The sequence below is a fragment of the Staurois parvus genome, unplaced genomic scaffold (assembly GCF_062004578.1).
Source record: "Staurois parvus isolate SC_StPar_1 unplaced genomic scaffold, SC_StPar_1.0 ptg000472l, whole genome shotgun sequence".
NCBI classification, from domain to species: domain Eukaryota; kingdom Metazoa; phylum Chordata; class Amphibia; order Anura; family Ranidae; genus Staurois; species Staurois parvus.
In genome coordinates this window covers 107,501-127,242 of record NW_028318268.1, presented here as the reverse complement: position 1 = coordinate 127,242, position 19,742 = coordinate 107,501, and the positions used below count along the sequence as shown (strand labels likewise).

Below are 19,742 nucleotides of genomic sequence, written 5' to 3'. Positions count from 1 at the left end.
GTCTACAAGTGCTGGATAGTTAACATTTTTTTCTCCAGGCTGCAATGACTGGCGTAATGGCCAGTCTCTTTTGGCATAGTGCATTTCTCTCGCACGACTGTCCCACTCACAGAGGAAGCAGCAGTACTTAGTATATCCACCTTGAAGTCCAAGTAGGATAGCAATCACCTTCAGGTCACCACAAATCGACCATCGATGTTCATCATAGTTGATGCACCTTAAAAGCTCTTTCAAGTTTTCATACGTTTCTTTCATTGAAACTGCGTAAGCAACTGGAACTGACGGCAGCTGATTGCCATTATGGAGAAAAACAGCTTTAAGACTCGCCTTTGAAGCATCAATGAACAGCCTCCACTCATTGGGATCATAGCATACGCCGATGGCTGAGATTAAACCATGAACATTGTTACATACAGCAATATCACCTTCCTGGACGAAGAATGGGATCAGATCTTTCTGACGATGACGGTAGAAAGACATACGAACATCACTTGCTAGGAGATTCCACTGTTGTAGTCTTGACCCCAAAAGCTCTGCCTTGTTCTTCGGAAGATCCAGGTCTCTGATAAGATCGCTCAATTCCACTTATGTAATGAGGTGTGGTTCAGTGGGTGTGGATGGAAGAAAGTCTGGGTCATGTGAGGTTGACGGTTGATGACTACACGCTTCAGGTTCTTCCTCACTTGACTCAACCACGAAGGATTCTGGTGCTTTAGGAATTGGTAGCCCCTCTCCATGAGGAACTGGACGTATTGCCGATGGAATATTTGGATAGTGCACAGATAACTTTTTCTTCTTATTTAGCCCTTTTGTTGGAGGCACCATACAAAAGTAACAATTACTAACATGATCTGTTGGCTCTCTCCAAATCATTGGCACAGCGAAAGGCATAGATGCCTTTTTTCCATTCAACCATTGCTCCAGTGCCGTCCCACAAGAATTGCAGCATATATGTGGTGCCCAGCTCTTGTCCTGGTCTCCTATCTTGCAGCCAAAATACAAGTTGTAGGCTTTCTTAATCATTCCTGTTATCCTCCTTTTTTGTGAGATAAAAGTTATTTCACAGCAGATATAGCAGAAATTATCTGCTTTATTCACACAAGTTCGAGGCATTACTGAGTAGCCTATATAAGCATAAAACGAAATGTAAAGACGCTGTCGAACTACAATCAGCTACAGATACTGCAGCTTTTATGCAGTGAAGTGATGCAATTAAAGGCTAATATTGCATCATCTCAGTATACATGCAATTTTCTATTGGTCACCAGTATCAATTGCGCAATATGCAGCTGAAGTTGCATCATAATTTTGAATGGCTTACGTCATTAGATGGGTGAATATATCATGGAAACTAGAGCCAATCAACATTTTTTAGGGTCATTTTCGTTTTCAGCACCCCAAAATTATGTAAGATTAGCTAATTTTATGCCCAAAACTTTTTACCTGTTGAACAGTGTTATTGATTTCTGCAGGGTATTAAACGAGCGGGAGAAGAGCAAGAACAGAAGGTTAACATGGAATTTCTCATTTACGGAACGCGTACTTCCAAGGATAAAAGTGGAGCCTATCTGTTCCTTCCTGATGGGGATGCCAAGGTACAGAGTCCACCATAAACAGTCCTTTGTGTTGTGTTTGACCAGGAAAGCACTGTGACATGTATTTATTACAACACCAAGTGGATCCTAAATGTACCCATTAATGTGAGATGACCTGAAAGTGGTACTAAACACACACTGTTTAATTGACATTGTCCCTTCTGTTTCGGTTTGTGGATGATGACACTGTAAATATTTAAAAAAAAAAAAAAAACATCTAGGTACCTTTTTCCTAATCGATATACAGCTTTCACATGACCCAGCTCTTTCCCAGCCTGGCTGCAGGGAAACCTAAGCAGGAGAAACTTCTAGTCCTCTTCTGCTGGTCACATGTTCAAAAAAAAAAAATCCAGTAAAAAATATCAAACTTTTAAATTGGCATACAAATATATATTTTCAATTGAATCTTTATTATTTTGTGGAAATTACATGGCGTGAGCGGTTTTCTGCTGGTCACAGGCTGGGTCACACCCCACCAGCCTGTATCTTAGAATAAGGAGGAGGTGATTTCTCCATTAATCTACATGTAATATCCTGCCCCCATTATGTTTAGCTAGTTAGTGGGCGTGGAGGAGGAGAGAGGGAGTGGGCTCCCATTTAACACTGTATATACATCCACATGTGTGACTCTATAGTCACACAGACTGCTCAGATGTGATGTGGAGGAAATTCTCAGCATAGAAACTCACTGAAAACTGAGCATGTGCAGAGCTGCCTTTACAGCTGCTAAATCCCTAGCTGAATTGGGGACATGAACAGAAGGTGGAGATAGAGTAACAGAATACAGAAAATGAATCTCATGGTCACTGAGTGTGAACATCATGTAATACACCATTTATTAATAGTTTTTTTTATGATGTGGGTTTAGTGACACTTTAAAGCTCATGTTTGACAAACTTGCAAACTCTCATGGCCATCTCAGAGAAAAATGTGATGGGTCAGGCTGCTGTTATTTGGTTTATGGGCATGTTTATTCACTAGTCTAATAGAAAAAAAATTCTTAAAGTGATGTTAGTGTCCATTGATTTTAAAATAAAATATATGATAGACTTACCTGCTCTGTGTAAAGATATTGCACAGAACAATCCTATATCTGCTATTCTAGCATCCCCCACCAGTGCCGTCTGCACCTCCTCTTCTTCGTTTGCCCCCTCATGGGAATGCGTTTCTGAGCCAGGCTGTGTGTGTGTCCATAGACACACACACAGCTCAGCCCGGCCAGGCCCCCTGTTCCTGCTCCCTCATTTGACTGATAGTGGCAGGAGCTTATGGCTCATGCTGCTCTCAATGTAGCCTGTGAATTCAGGAAGAGAGGAGACTGGGGCTATCAGTGGTGGCACCTCTGGTTCATAAGAGGTGTCGGGTGGACAAGTAGTGAGGTGTTTTTACCTTAATGCAGGGAATGCATTAAGGTAAAAAACACTTAGACTTTATAATTACCATCATGCCTCAGTTTTTTTCTAGTGACTTAGAAAAACAGCGGTCTTGTCTCCTCTGGGAAAAGTAAAACCTTTTTTTTCTTATTATACAGGACTTCTATAGTGCCAACAGTTTGCGCAACACTTTACAATATAAAGTGAGACAGTACAGCTGCAATACAATCAAAATAAGAGGATTAAGAGGGCCCTACTCATAAGCGCTTACAGTCTAATAGGGTGGGGCAAGTGGTGCAAAAGGTTAAAACGGTGAGGATGAGCTGATGGAAGTGATAAGTCTATTCAGAGGCATGATAGGCTTCCCTGCAGAGATGAGTTTTCAGGGATCGCCTAAATGCAGCCAGAGTAGGGGATCTCTGGACAGATTGAGGTAGAGAGGCTCTGGCAAAGTCCTGGAGACAAGTATAGGAGGAGGTGATAAGGGAGCTTGAGAGCAGGAGATCATGAGAGGAGCGAAGAGGACCATTTGGGTGATACTTGAAGACCAGATTGGTGATGTAGCTCGGGGCAGAGTTGTGGATGGCTTTGTATGTTGTGGTTAGTATTTTGAATTTAATTCACTGGGCAATCGGAAGCCTGTGGAGGGATTGGCAGAGAGGGGTGGCAGACACTGAGTGGTTGGTAAGGTAGATGATCCTGGAAGCAGCATTAATGATAGACTGGAGAGGGGATAGTCTATGGAGAGGTAGACCTTTGAGAAGGGAGTTGCAATAGTCAAGGTGAGAGATAACAAGAGCGTGAACGAGTAGCTTGGTGGTTTCATTGGTTAAAGAGATGTTACGGAGATGAAGTCTACAAGCTTTTGACAGCGATTTGGCTTCGGGGCCGAAAGGAGCTGTTCTTCAGTATTGCCCCAAAAGCCATATCCAGACCCTGCTGGGAGGCAGAAGTAGGGTAGGCTTGTGATGTGACCTTGTGCACTGGGCTATACTGTGAAGGTGCTCTCCTTCACACCTGTGTATAACATGTAAGTCATCTGCAAAGTGCTTTACAGGTCCAGGGTCTTGCTGCACCCCCTGGTGGAAGCTTGCCCCCGAAGAGCCTCTAGGAGGTATGCCCATTGGATGAGAAAAGACTGTCTGGAAGAGGATTTCTTCCCTGTTTCTTCTCTGTCACTCTCCACTGTACACTGCTTATTGCTACAGAGCATCTTCTGGATCAACCCTGCAGTGAATCGGGACTTTCTGTGTGCTTCTGTTTCGGTCTTCCCATATGGGTTAATGTTCAGGGGTACTGACATCTAACTCATTGTTTTGCCTACAGCTCCATTACGGTTTGGACTTGCAGAGAGTCACCTCCTATAGTATGCAAGTGAGCGCCCTTTTAGTCTGCACCACTGCCATACTTCTTACAAGGGATCACCCACGGTCTCCCTGTTGCTGCTGCACAGTGGCTGAGCCACAGATGGCCAGATAACCTTTGGTAGATCATTATGAATATTCCTTGTGGGACCTCTTTTATACTTGGCAGGATCTGTTGTTTGTAGTGTACAGAGGAACAGGCCCTGCGGGTCCTCTTGGCTCTCGTCCACCAACAATTACAATTGTTCCTCTGCTTGAGTCCACTTGTTTTCTTCCTCTGCAATGCCCAGGGAGGAATATCTCCATACTAGCTGACTCTAAATGCAGGGGACCTAGGTGCACTCTGCCTTCCGAAACTGTCTAATTGATCTGGCTTCATCCTCTGCTTAGGACATTTGGGAATGCAGTCACTCCTTGCCTGTGTAGGCCTGTGGAAACTCCGTCTGCTGATATTGCTCTCCGATTTAGGAAAACTTGTTTATGATTTCTACCATGCACGTATCTTAGATCTAGAGCATACTATGTTGGAATTTACAACCAGTCTGGATTAAGTGTCCCCATTTCCTTTCTACTTTTGAAACTACTAAAAGTTCCTTTCTCCAAGTCTCAGGAAAGGCCTAGAACTCCATTTCGCCATAAGTACTAGACTTCCAAATCTGTCAATACTGTGAATATGTCCTCCTCACAATGAGGGAGTGCCCCCATTTTTTTTTTAGAGTGGGAGGAATTCTGCTGTCCTTTGCAGCCTTCTGGTTACAGGATATTTCAAATGTTTGGGTTCAGAACTTTGTGTCCAGAGGCTACATTTTTGGTCTTTGCCTCCACCCTCCTTTATGTTATCTAACTTGCCAGCATCACCACAAAGATTGGCAGACCTCCTGCTGCTCTGACACAGCTCCTTAATTGCCATTGTCCAGGAAAGGGAAAAGTTCCAGTTTCTGTTCAAATATGTTTACTGTTCCCTAGGGCAAAGGGGACATCTCTGTACTGGATCTAAAAGTTCTCAACACCTGCCTTTGGGTACACAAATTCTGCATGGAATTCTCCAGGTCATCCATTGCTTCCATTCCCTCTGGGAGACTTTATGGCCTCTGTGGACATCTAGGATGTCTACCTGCATGTCCTCGTCTTCCCAGCACATCATATCCACCTGCACTACCTTTAGGCACACAACATTAGCAATTTTTGCCCTTCTTTTTGTCCTGTCCACTGCACTTCACTAAGGTAGTAGTTCCTGTTCTTCCTTTCCTTCACTCTCAGGATAAAACCAGGCTTGCCCTGGTGTTTTGGATCACGAGCCCTGCGCTGGAGTCAGCGAATTCCTTCTACTGGTTTGTAAGGTTCTCATGACAGCAGACAGCTGTTCAGGCTAGGAAGGAGCCCTGGATACTCTTTTGGGGCAAGAGAAGTGGCTGCCAGAGGAAGCTCGTCTATTCAGTCGGACAATGCCATGGCAAGATCTTTTGTCCCAAGGACTGGTTTATCCTCTTGCTTCTTGGCTGCTGGCTTTAACAGCCTGACTGTTAAAGCCAAGGTACTGAGAGATGGGAGCAGGGCAAGGAAATTCCAGCCCAGAAAGTACGCTGTGGGACAAATCCTGTCTTTTTTCAATCAGGTGTGGATCAACATTTGGCCTTGAGTACCATCAAGGGTCAAATCTCGACCTTTGGGGTTCCTTTTCAAAGATAACGTGCCTCTCACTCTTAAATAGAGTGAGAGAGGACTTCCCTCATATTATTCCTCGTACACATCAACCCCCCACTCCTATCCCTTGAGGATCCCAACCTGATTCTGTCAGTTCTTCAGAAACCACATTTTGAACCTATAAGTGATATTCCTCAGTCTACTTTTTCTCACAAGGTTTCCTTCCTCATTGTTATCACCTCTGCGAAGTGAGTGTCTGTGCTAGTAGCCCTAACCTGTACGTAAACTTTTCATGTGCTATATCAAGAATGGTTGTTTTTTTGGTTTTTTTCTCAAGGTGGTTTCTTCATTCACCTTACCCAGAACATTGGTTTTCCTTCTCCATGTCTTGCTGCACAGCATAAAAAGGAGAACTCGCTCCATTGTCTGGATGTGGTATGTGCTGTTACAAGTCTATCTCTTCCTGAAGGTCCTTGTGGGAGACAGCTTGCTTCTCTTACCACTATCCCTAGGTGGATTCGGCAACTCATCATTCAAGCCTGTACAGCCTTGCCCAAAAGTTTTGAGAATTACACAATTATTAATAGATCTGCAAGGAAACACATGCAGTCATCATTGCCTTGCACAAAAAGGGATTCACAGGCAAGGTTATTGCCGTTACTAAGGTTGCACCTAAATCAACCATTTATTGGATCATCAAAAACTTCAAAGAGAGAGGTTCAATTGTTGTGAAGAAGGCTTCAGAGTGCCCAAGAAAGTCCATCAAACACCAGGACCCTCTCCTAAAGTTGATTGAGCTGTGGGATTGGGGCACCACCAGTGGAGAGCTTGCTCAGAAATGGCAGCAGGCAGTTGTGAGTGCATCTGCACGCACAGTGAGGTGAAGACTTTTTGAGTATAGCCTGGTGTCAAGAAGGGCAGCAAAGAAGCCAATTTTCTTCAGGAAAAACATCAGGGACAGACTGATATTCTGCAGAAGGTACAGGGATTGGACTGCTGAGGACTGGGGTAGTCATTTTCTCTCATGAATTCCCTTTCCGATTGTTTGGGGCATCCAGAAAAAACCTTGTCTGGAGAAGAAAAGGTGAGCGCTACCATCAGTCCTGTGTGATGCCAGTAGTAAAGCACCCTGAGACCATTCATGTGTGGGGTTGCTTCTCTACCAAGGGAGTGGGCTCACTCACAATTTTGCTTAAGAACACAGCCATGAATAAAGAATGGTACAAAAATATCCTCCAAGAGCAACTTTTCCCAACTATCCAAGCACAGTTTGGTGACAAATAATGCCTTTTCCAGCATGATGGAGCACCGTAAGGCTAAAGTAATAACTGAGTGACTTGGGGGGAACTAAACCTCAAAATTTTGGATCCATAGCCAGAAAACTCCCCAGACCTTAATCCCATTGATAACTTGTGGTCAATCCTCAAGAGGCGGGTGAACGAAAAAAAAAAATATCCAACAAATTCTGACAAACTCCAAGCATTGTTTATGCAAGAATGGTCTGCCATCAGACAGGATGTGGCCCAGAAGTTGATTGACAGCATGCCAGGACGAATTGCAGAGGTCTTGAAAAAGAAGGGTCAATACTGCAAATATTGACTCTTTGCATAAACTTAATGTAATTGTCAATAAAAGCCTTTGACACTTATGAAATGCTTGTAATTTTACTTCAGTATATAACATCTGACAAAAAGATCTAAAAACACAAGCAGCAGGCTTTGTGAAAATTTAGTATTTGTGTCATTCTCAAAACTTTTGGCCAGGGCTGTAGACTTTAAAACAAAGTTCCGCCTTTCCCTGTCGAAACACTTTGCTAGATCAGTTATTTCTCCGTGAGCTTTTCAGCATCAAACATCTGTTTCCCAAATTTGAAGGGCTGACACCTGGTCTTCCATTCACACGTTCGTGTTACCAGGTGGACATTCAGGCCCCTTCCCATGCTAACTTCAAATGTAGGTTCTTCAGATGGCTTTGTAGACTTTGTTGAGCCTCCTCTCACTTGTTTTTCATGGGCCCTTTGGCACTTTGTTTACTGTGTTGCCCATCCTTCAGTTTGGCTTCTTTTTTTGCACATCCTAATGTACCTTTTATCCTGTGTCCCTTAATGGACTATTAAGAAGATTTGATTTTTGCCATAAAATCCTTTTCTTGGTGTATATTATTGGACATCAGTCCCTCCATTCTGTTCTTGTGATCCATTTCTACTCTTGCTACAAAGCTGAAGCATGATGGGAGTGTGAGGGGTTATACTAGACTGTCCTTACAGCTTTGACAGTGTCCAACAGCAGTAAAACCCAACATATCTGAAATACTTCTTTCTGTGTCCTTTAAAGTACTTCAAGAAAAGGATTTTCGGTAAGACAAAAATCCTATTATATCGCATTTAAATAAAGTAAGACACTTTGAAATGAGCATTTATCTTTTGTGAGCAGTCAGAACAGTGTCGGGTGATTTCAGTCTGGGTTATATGGGTTGGCACAATGCTCCCTGTCTGTGATATAAACTCCTACACTTTATACTTTTTTTTTTTTTTGGTTTTCTGAGGATCAAATATTTTATCTCTCATTGTTATTACTTTCTTAATAGCTTGTTTATATATGTTTTATTGGTTTGGGTGAGGGCTTATTTGTTAAACAAGTAGATTTTCTGCTGTGATAAATGTTCTTCATTGATTATCCTGCAGGAAAATACCACAAATGGTGGGATTTTGTTTGAGATTATATTTTTAACAATGGGTAATTCAACCCTGTGTGCAATATTTGCAGTATATGTAGTTAAGTATGTGTTTGATATTACAGCAGTACACCCCTAAAGACCCCCCTGTGGTAAGAATTACTGAAGGTCCATTCTTTTCAGAGGTGACTTGTCTATTTCAGCATGTTCAACAGACGATGAGGCTTTACAATCTACCAGGTCAGTGGATTTAAATTTTTTTTTTTTATCCATGGACATCAGTGAATATTAAACTAAAATGACAGCTTTACCTTCATATAGTTATTCTTTAACTTGCCCTCACCCTATCCTCACCATGCCCCCAGATCTTTGCTGTGCAGCTCATAGGGAGTGACACATTAATCACTGCTAACTGTCCTAGCTGGTGTTTTACTTCTGCACATAAAGGGCCATCTGTGGTTGGAATGCATTATAGACAGCCTGTACATAAGAATGACTGGAATTTGTTGTGCATGTGCAGAAGAATTGATGGAACAGCTAGGAGAGTTGGGCACAGTGGTTGGGTGGCTCTTGTAGTGTTGTCTAGAGCTTTCCAAATGGTATAGTTGTTGGATAGGTATGGGTTTGTTAGATTGTGAAGGTATGGCAACTATACCTTTAAAGAGAACCACTCCCGATTGGGCTTACAAAAGAATATGAATATTTTACCTAAAATTATTACAACTCTTCCAGTTTACTTATAAAGATTTTTATTTGCACTTTTATTTAGCTTTACCTACACTTTGCCTGAAACTTTAACATTTCTCAAGGAACCAATCATGGTTGGAATCTGAATATTTTGTTCTTAATTATTTTAAATGTGTAGGCTTGTTTCTGAATGATTTCTATTTCTTCCATATTCTGCTGTATTCATGTTGGGCATGACACTTCAGTATTGTCATGACATTTCTGCTCCACTTCTTTCTATCACAAGCCTGGGACTCATCTTGTTTTGTAAAGTTGCAGTTGATTTTCTTTAATGCGTGCCTTAAGTCTCTTACAAGTGAACAATCCAAACGCGCACATTCCTGTGTTAAAAATGGCTGTGTGTGTATAAGTGGGAGCTGCAGCGACCGTCGGATGAAACCGAACAGAATTGGCAAGGGAGAATGTAACCAGCACACCAAGGATCACCAATATGGGTCCAAAAGTTTTAATGAATGATCACATACTTACAGCAAGGCAACGTTTTGGAGTCTCGCAGGACCCCTTCATCAGGCATGTGACATCACATGCCTGATCCTCGGTGTGCTGGTGACATTCTCCCTTGTTAAGTCTCTTACACTCTGCACATCACTATTGGTCTATCAGTGCCATATGTGGCCTCAAATGCATAGTGAAGGGCAGGGTCAGACTGACATTCATCTGAGCTGGTTGAAATTTGCACATCAGATTTTCCCAGTTTATGGGGCTCCTGGGTCACTAAATGGGAACACTTAATGAACATGTTCTGATATACCAATGGCAGTGTTTGGTAAGTTCAGGTACGCTGTAAAAAAACAGCGATATGATGATCTTTAAATTCCATTAGTTGCCCACCTGTTCTCTTGAGAGCCATTTGTGGCTTTCATATTCATGCATTCATTTTGGCACCCTTGAGCACAAGCAAGGGTTGAACATAAAATATTTTTCTTGAATGTACCTGTGATGGTGGAGTGCAAAATGGAATTGTTAGACCATGGTCCAGGTCATTGTATATTTTCTCACTCCCAGTGATATCGATTATCTTTTTAGCTGTGTGTAAGGGGGCATTTTTTCCACTGGTCAACAATGAGTGTCCTTCTCCTACTGACTATTAATAGACCTTCTCTGATTGGCCACCAATGTATGTGACCACTACACCGACTACCAATATAAAAATGCACTTTTCCACTGTCCACCAATGTAAAGGCACTATAATTTTCATAATTGCTGTTTCTTTTCTGGCCATATGCTGGATACACTGCATTCTTTATTCTTTTATATAATGTTATATATAACATACTGACCATGCAAATTTACTGTAAGCTAGAAATGTAATTATTTAGCAGGGGTTCCCTGAGATATGAAATTTATTTCAAGGGTTCCTCTGTATTAAAAAGGTTGCGAATGGTTGATTATAAATCCACTTTTACTGGCCCTATAATAGAGTGTAGCAGTAAAATTAAAGGCCGCCATGGACAATGATTGGGGTGGATCAGCCATTTTATATGCCTATTAAGTCCATTTTTGTGACGCGCATCACTTTCTTTACAGTGTATGGTGAAGTGCCCTCCATGCACCTTTCCCGTGGCTATAAGTATGAGATTGTTGCTTGAATATATATATATATATATATATGTTAGAAGTGGGTAGCAATTTAACATTACTGGGGACATTTAAAAAATGTATGCTAGACCACAGTCAGGCAGCATGTATAAATTAAAACCATTTTAATGGAAATCTTTTTACCTTTTTTATTTTATTTTATTTATTTTTTTTTGAGTACTGTATACTTAATTTGCTGATTGTATATCTTAATATAGCCCATGGTTTCCTGGATTGTAAGCCCTCACTAGTTTTAAAATTGTCCCCATTTGCATTGTCTTTGTCTGTTTTCCTGACTTGCAGTACTCTCATCTCTTGACAGGAACTGAAGGTCTTTCTCTAGATGTCAGCTCAATCATTGATATCCGTGATCATGTCAATAAGGAGATTGCTATGCGGCTGAGCACAGACATACAGAGTGGAGACACATTCTACACAGACATCAATGGCTTTCAGGTTGCTAGCTTTCTTTTGTTACAGTGTGCTGGCTTCAGCTGTTTACCCAAGCAACCTCTTTGCTATTCAAATTGTTGTCATTTTGCTTTTTGTCGTCTTATTTTAATTTTAAATATGTATTGAACTAAGCAAACGCACCAAAAGTCTTCCCATAGATTGTATTTGCACTCAACATATTTTATGCATGTACTATACCTGTAAAAGCCTCCCTTCCCTGGACATCCAGAGTCCTAGAATTGCTGGTGGACATTGCCATCTTTGGTGTGATTGGGATGGACATAAAGAGCAAGACATTTAGGCCCCTTTCACCGGGCGGTTAGATTTCAGCTTTTAGCGGCGGTTAGAGGAACTTATTTACCGCAGCTGAATGCGGACAATGCATTCCTATGGCTCTATTTACACTGCATTTAGCAGCGATTTTATAGCATACGGTTTTACACATTAGGAAAAATAAAGTTGACAGCATCCAGGAGCGATGTACCGCATCTATCTGTACATAAATGCAGTTAATTACAGTACAAAGAGAATAAGTAAACAGTTGCTATAGAAAAGGCAAGAATTTATTACAGTAGCTAAACGCAGCCGCATGTAAACGCACGTAATCGCAGATAAACGCAATGTACAAACACAAGTGATCTCTGTGCCAGGAGTGTTGGAATGTAAAAATAAAAAAAACATGCATTTACAAGCAGCAGAACAACCGCCTGTGTGAAAGAGGCCTTAAAATGTTGTGCTCTACTGCACTCTCAATTAGCTTCTAATCAAACTACAATTGGCTTTTAAGGTTCGGATTTAGTGGGTTAGGTCCAGTGTTGAGGTCAATTTTATGTGCTTTAGCTAAGAATTAAGTTCAGAATTAGACCTCACCACTTATATTCCCCAATGCTAACGAACTAATTTTAGGAGTTTGAGTTTTAGAGTTCAGGTCTGTAGAGGGTTTGGGTTGGCCAAAAGGTCAGGTTTCAGGATATGTTAAAAAATGTTTTTTTTAAATTATACTTTATAGGACACAGGATCTTAGAGTTACACAATTGGGTTATATACTGCTGTCAGGGGACTGGGTACTGCCAAAGTTATAAGGACAGATGTGGCACACAGTTGGATTCGGCTGCTGTCCTTTAAAATTTGGTGACTTTTTTTTCTGCCTTGCTGCTTCTGCATGGTTCATGAAGGGCTGCCTTCTGTGCCTGTGCAGTCTCGATCCCATCAAAACTTAATGCTTAGATATGTTGCATCTTAGTCTGTTGGTGCGCTGGCACAGAATGGAACTCCTTTTCCTGCTCCACAGCGGAGGTCATGAGAGTGGTCTTTTGCTCACTGCGGTGTTGGATCATAAGCGCAGAGGAATGAGTCAACAAGCCTTACCAGCTCACAGTCCACTAACAACTTAGGAGGGGTCTGTAGCATCTCTCCCATTAGTCCTGAATCTAATAGTCCTGACCACTGCAACTTATCTGAGTTGCTGGCCTCCTAAGCTTTCTCTGGCGCTCCCTCTTCCTCCTGTCTATCCAGAGAGGACTTCCCTGCAACCAGGTCTGTTTTTTTGTTTAGAGAAGGCTACCTCGGATTGTAGGGTCTGAAAGAGATCCCCTTTGTCTCACTTCCAGATTCCATATCTGTAGCTCTTGGAGCTTCTGTGCTCCCTGAAAAGCAGGAAGAGGGCAGCTCCTCATCTGACTCTAAGGGATACCTAATCGGCTGATATATCTACCAAGCTTAAGTAAACTGTCTGTCCTTATTGATGTAGCATGCTCCTGTCTTGTTCTGGAGTAGCCTATGTTGTCCTGCCAAAGGTCACCAGTCTTGGTTCTTTAAAACTACCTGGCAAGCAAAAACATTCCCTATACAGTTGCTCTTGGAGCTTTCCTGTATGGTAGCTGGCCTCAACCGGTGAAAATTTTTGCTTCTGTTTCCCCCAAACACTTTGCACAACAATACCCTATAGAGAAGGGGTTCCTAAAACAAATGGATAGGCCCTGTCATAGGCCTTGCCTTACAAAATCCTTACTATCCCTACTGAGGGTGCTCTGATGTTCAAGAATCCTGTGGAAGTCTTCCATAAATCCATGTTTTCTCTGGCTGGTCCTGATATGTAACGTGTTGTTGCCACCATGCTTTTGTCTTTCAGACCTTAACTGACTGTTCCAACAGACAAGTACCTGTGTGAGATATATCTCACATTTGGTGGACTTATCAGTAAGGCACGCGTCCTAGTGTCACATAATGATAAAGGTTCTCTTGCAACATAAGGCCTCTTTTCTTCCCAAGGTGTTTTCCTCATTTTACAGTGGGGAAAATAATTATTTGATCCCCTGCAGATTTTGTAAGTTTGCCCACTTACAAAGAAATGAAGGGTCTATAATTTATATCATAGGTGTATTTTAAATGATAGAGACAAAATATCAACCAAAAATCCAGAAAAAACACACAATACAAATGTTATAAATTGAGTTGCAGTTCAGTGAGTAAAATAAGTATTTGATCCCAAAGCAAAACATGACTTTGTGCTTGCCAACAAGGGTTTTTCCTTCAAGTACTGAGGCAAGACATTTCTTGTAGTTGGTTACCAGGTTTGCACACATCTCAGGAAAGATTTTGGTCCACTTTTTTACAGATGTTCTCTAAATCCTTAAGGTTTCTTGGCTGTCATTTGGCAACTCGAAGTTTCAGCTCCCTCCATAATTTTTCTATACGATTAAGGTCTGGAGACTGGCTTGGCCACTCCATGACCTTAATGTGCTTCTTCTTGAGCAATCCTTTCTTGTCTTGGCAGTATCTTTTGTGTCCTTGTCATGCTAGAAGACCCATCTACAGTGTTCTGGCTGAGTGAAGAATGTTCTCATCCAAGATTTTACAATACGTGACCCCGTCCATTGGCCCCTCAATGTGGCAAAGTCAGCCTGTACCTTTACCAAAGAGCCCCAATCATAATGTTTCTACCTCCATGCTTGACTGAAGGGTCATAGTCAGCATTTTTCTTCTTCCAAACACAGTGAGTCGAGTGAATGCCAAATAGCTCAATTTTGGTCTCATCTGACCACAGCCTTTTCTCCCAGTCTTTCTCTGAATCATTTAGATGTTCATTGGCAAGCTTCAGACGGGCCTGTACATGTGCTTTCTTGAGGAGGGGGATCTTGCGGGTGCTGCAGGATTTCAATCCATGGCGGCGTATTGTGCTAACTCCCATGTAGTTCTGGGCTGATCCCTCACTTTTCTCATGATCATCCTTTCCCATGAGGCAAAATCTTGAATGGAGCTTCAGACCGAGGGCAATTGATGGTTATTTTGTTTTTCTTCCATTTGCGAATAATTGCTCCAACAGTTGTCTGCTCCTTGCCAAGCTTCTTGCTGATAGTCTTGTAGCCCATTCCAGGCTTGTTCAGGTCTACAGTCTTGTCCCTGACATCCTTTGACAGCACTTTGGTCTTGCCCATGGGGGTGAAGTGTGAATGCACCTGTGGACAGGTGTCTTTTTATATACATAATGAGTTGTCATTAGGAGCACCTTTTTAAATTGACAGGACATATCTGTGTACCACATGAGCAGATAGCCAGTCTGTGGGAGCCAGAATTATTGTTGGTTGGTAGGGGATCAAACACTTATTTTACTCACTGAACTGCAACTCAATTAATAACAATTAACAACATTTGTATCATGTGTTTTTTCTGGATTTTTGATTGATTTTCTGTCTCATTTAAAATACACCTATGATAAAAATTATAGACCCTTCATTTCTTTGTAAGTGCGCAAACGTACAAAATCTGCAGGGGACCAAATAATTATTTTCCCCACTGTACCTTAGCTAGGGCATTGTGCTTCCCTCCGTGCAAGTTTACGTCTTAGCTAAGGCTTCTTTTTGGCAATCGTCTTCACTTTTTCATTCCTGAGGTTCCTCTTAGGTCATTTTTGCCTCTTTTTCCGCCATTGCTAAGTGGATTAAGCATGTAATCACACAGGCTCACAATCTGAAAGATAAGGTTCCTCATTTTCCTGTTAAGGTGCACTCTACCCTGACAGTGCTTTTTGCGCTTTTCAGCATCCGGCATCTGTTTCCCAGATTTGCAAGGCTGCCATCTGGTCTAAGGTTCACACATTTACCAGGTGAACATTCAGGCCTCTTCTGATGCCAGTTTTGGGTGTAAGGTTCTTCAGGCTGTTCTCTGAGTTTCAAGCCTTCCACTGGCTGTTTATTTTGTTTGTGTGTTAGCATTCGTTGCTGTGTTGTCCACCCCTCAGTTGTATTACTTTGAACATCCCAGTCATCTAAAAGAAAGTTCATGTAAGAAAACAGAATGTTTTATTTGCTTTTACAATCCATTTCTTGGAGTACATTTCGGGACACAGGTTAATCCCTTGTGTTCTCATGATTCATTCTTTATTGCTTACTCTATACATGAAGTATGCTGAGAGTGGGAGGGATAATTGGGACTGTCCTTATAACTTTGCTGCCATTGTTAAGTCACCCTAAGACAATAACCTAATCATCTTAGACTAGGATCCTATGTTCTATAATGTACCCCAAGAGAAGGATTTTGCAAATCCCGTTTTTTACTTGTTTTTGGCTTCTAATCAGCACTGGATTTTAACATGCTGAAAAGCACAGTAGTTTGCCATGATGTATGATTTTTATTTTTCAGAAATGACATTTCTATACACTTCTACATTGATAGTTTTTTGATAATAGCTTGCACAATTGCTTGCAGACTAAAGCTGGCCATTGATTGATCGAAATTACAATCCATGTGTGGCTGCTCCTGTTCAACGGAAGTCGATCTAATATTTGACTTCTGTTGAACGGACTTGTTGGAAAATTTTCCTTAATCATAGGCTGCAGTCAATGGGCTGCAGCCACTGATCAGTGTATTCTGACAGTGGAGAGTCCCTGCTGTCAGAATACAGTGGGGGAGATTTAATAAATTTGGTGCACTCAACATATGGTGCAGCTGTGCATGGTAAGCAGTCAGCTTTTAATTTCAACAAGTTCAAAAGGTTCTCAAATCCTCCAAGGCTGTTGGGACTTGTAGTTTCCCATTCACAGAAATCCATTTTTTTTTTTTTAAATTGTGACACCTCGGGGAGGGGGGGGGGGAGTTCCCCTGATAGCTGTCACAATGCGGGATCGGGGGTGCGGGGGCCAGCCCTACCGTTACATGTTACACCCTGATTATGAGTGTAACATGTTACGAAAGATGAACTTATCCTTTAAGCGTTGACAATAATACCTGGAAGCTGATTGGTTTCTCTGCAGAGCTGCGATAGATTTTGCACTCCCCAGTTTTATGAAATAACCCCCAGCGTCTCAGTTGGAAGAATTCTGCTATCCGACTCAATTTTGTGGATGGACGAATCTGTTCACGTTTTTTCATTCAGCCTGCTGACTGAACAAAAAAGTTGGTTCTGGTGAGAGTTCTGCCTTGTGTAAATTGGAACATCTTGTCAGGACCTGCACAATGCTCTTCCTTGATTCTCCCAACACTAGGGGAATCGAGGGGAAGAAGTATTGAACACATACAAAGTTGAGCATATGGTACCCATGTACCCTGATTGCGCGAATATTGTTGTGAATTCTCTGTGTATTAAAACAGGAATTTCCAATGATTGGAGGTAGTTATCATTCTACCATACAACACCAGTAGCTGCAAAGGATGTTCAGATTTTTTACTTGTTTATTTCTAGGCCTTATATAGCCCATGTTGAGGGGCCATGAACAATGTATAGGAAATTATTATTCGGTATTATTATGTGGAATAAAATAATGCCAGCTTTCAGGTAGACATTCAGCCAAACAAGCCTGTAAAATAGTGTATATCCTGTCCAATAATCTTAAGGCTCCATGCACACTGGCTTAAAAAATGCTTCTTTTACAGGAGTGTTGTGTTTTGCCTGTAGAAGCAGCTCAATGTTCTCCTATATATCCATGCACATTAGGATTTTTAAAGGCATATTTTAAGTTCAGTGTTTAGAGGCAGAAAGAAAACCCTTCTGGTTTGTGTTTTTGATTGCAGAAAAAAACGCTAAACACTCCAAAACGGGCCTAAACATGCCTACAAAAATGCTCTATTTGAACGTTTTTTGGGGAGATTTTTGTAAGCCCAATGTGCATGGATCCTTACAGCAGTTCTATATCTACATTTGTGTAATGCGCTTTGTTGTTTATTTTTGAGTGACTTGTAGGTTGACTGCACATAAGTATATTTTTATATAATTACATTATGAAATAAAATACATAACAGAGAAATATATTTTGTGAGGTTAGTAGTGCTAATAATGCTTTCTGAGCTTTAAATAGAACCAGAAATCAAATATGACAAGAGTGACTGAGAAATCTCAGATCACCTACTCCAAGTCTTGGAATGAAAACCATGCTAACATTTTAAGCATTGTAACTAGACCTCAAAAAAAATCTTGAGCACTTATTAAAGTGATGTCATACTTACCTATGCTGTGCAATGGTTTTGCACAGAGCACCCCCAATCCTCTACTTCTCGGGTCCCCTGCTGGTGTTCATGGCTCCTTTACTTTGACCAGTGCCCCCAATAGCAAGCTGTTTGCTGTGGGGGCACTGGTGCATGCTTGCTCCCAAGCCCTGCTCTGTATGTCACATAGAGCCGAAGCTAGGCCTCGCCACCACTCTCTCCTCATTGGTTCACTGACTATGATTGACGGCATTGGGAGCCAATGGCTCCCGTTGCTGTGTCTTAGCCAGTGAGGAGTGAGACCTGGACAGTCGAGGCCCCAGTGCACCTCGCTGGATCGAGTGAGGTCTCAGGTGAGTATAAGGGGGGCTGTGGGTGGAGCAGCACACAAAAGGTTTTTTACCTTCATGCATAGACTGCATGAAGGTAAAAAAACCTTAAGCCTTTACAAACACTTTAAGAGTATTGAAACAACAGACCTATCTATTTCAGAAGCGCTTCAAAATCATAGTTGTGGCAGTAGTGCCTACCATGAGGGGACCTCACCAGTTGGGGCACCACTTTCTACGATGCTGGTCAGTTGATTTGGTTATCTTTTGCTGTCATGTTCATAACTGTATAGAAGTTGATGTTTATCTAGATAGCAATTTTGCTTTCATCACTGTTTTTTCTTTTCTTTCTGCCCCACTATAGATTCAGACTAGGAAGTTTTTCAAGAAACTTCCCCTCCAAGCCAACTTCTACCCAATGCCAGTGATGGCATATATCCAGGATGAGAAAAGTAGATTAACTTTACACACGGCACAGGCTCTCGGTGTCTCCAGCTTGAAGAGTGGTGAGTGTTATAATTATTATTATACAGGATTTATATAGCGCCAACAGTTTGCTCAGCACTTTACAATATAACGGGAGACAATACAGTAACCATACAGTTCAATACAAGAGGGATATGAGGGCCCTGCTCCTTGGAGCTTACAATCTAAGAGGGAGGGGCTAGTAGTACAAAAGGTAGTAACTGTGGGGGATGGACTGGTTGGAAGAGTAGAAGATTCCAGTATTAGCTGAGGGCAGGATAGGCTTCCCTGAAGAGAGAGGTTTTCAGAGATCGCCTGAAAGTGAGCAGAGTAGGCGATCGTCTGATAAATTGGAGTAGAGAGTTCCAGAGGATGGGGGAAGCTCTGGAGAAGTCCTGGAGATGAACATGGGAGGAGGAGACAAGGGAGCTAGAGAGTAGGAGGTCTTGCGAGGAGCGGAGAGTACGGTTTGGGTGATATTTGAAGACAAGATCAGTGATGTAATTTGGGGCAGAGTTATAAATGGCTTTATAGGTTATTGTTAATGTTTTGAATTTTATCCGTTGGGCAACGGGAAGCCAGTGGAGGGATTGGCAGAGAGGGGTGGCAGATACAGAACGGTTAGTAAGGTGGATGAGTCTGGCAGCAGCATTCATGATAGACTGAAGAGGGGATAGCCTGCGATGAGGTCGGCCAATGAGGAGGGAGTTACAATAGTCAAGGCGAGAGATAACCAGGGAGTGAATAAGTTGCTTAGTGGTTTCCGAGGTTAGGAACGGGCGTATCTTGGAGATGTTGTGGAGGTGAAGTTTACAAGATTTGGACAGCGATTGGATTTGGGGCTGAAAGGACAGATGGGAGTCTAGGATTACACCTAGTACCCTGGCATTTTATATCCTGGCACCCTAGTATCCTGGCATAGTAGTGGATTCTAACACTGGAAAATACTGTATATTGATACTTCCAATTGATCTCATGATTTTCTCCAGACTCATCTTTGTCTGCCTTTTATGTTTGAGACCAAATGTGACTTTTAGCATAATATTTCTCTATAATGTTGTTATAAAACTCGATAGAAACTCTGTGAATAGCATATCTGTC

At 41.9% G+C, this 19,742-nt stretch overlaps 1 protein-coding gene across 2 annotated transcripts in view; it reads left to right on the top strand.

Moving 5' to 3' along the window:
• MAN2A2 (mannosidase alpha class 2A member 2) overlaps positions 1–19,742 on the top strand; it is a 175,132-nt gene that overhangs the window by 140,897 nt on the left and 14,493 nt on the right. For both annotated transcript variants that reach the window (XM_089689376.1, XM_089689377.1), the window contains 4 exons: positions 1,473–1,595; positions 8,775–8,889; positions 11,297–11,430; positions 18,541–18,682. In XM_089689376.1, the coding sequence (XP_089545502.1) occupies positions 1,473–1,595; positions 8,775–8,889; positions 11,297–11,430; positions 18,541–18,682 (514 nt within the window). The remainder of the gene's footprint in view (positions 1–1,472; positions 1,596–8,774; positions 8,890–11,296; positions 11,431–18,540; positions 18,683–19,742) is intronic.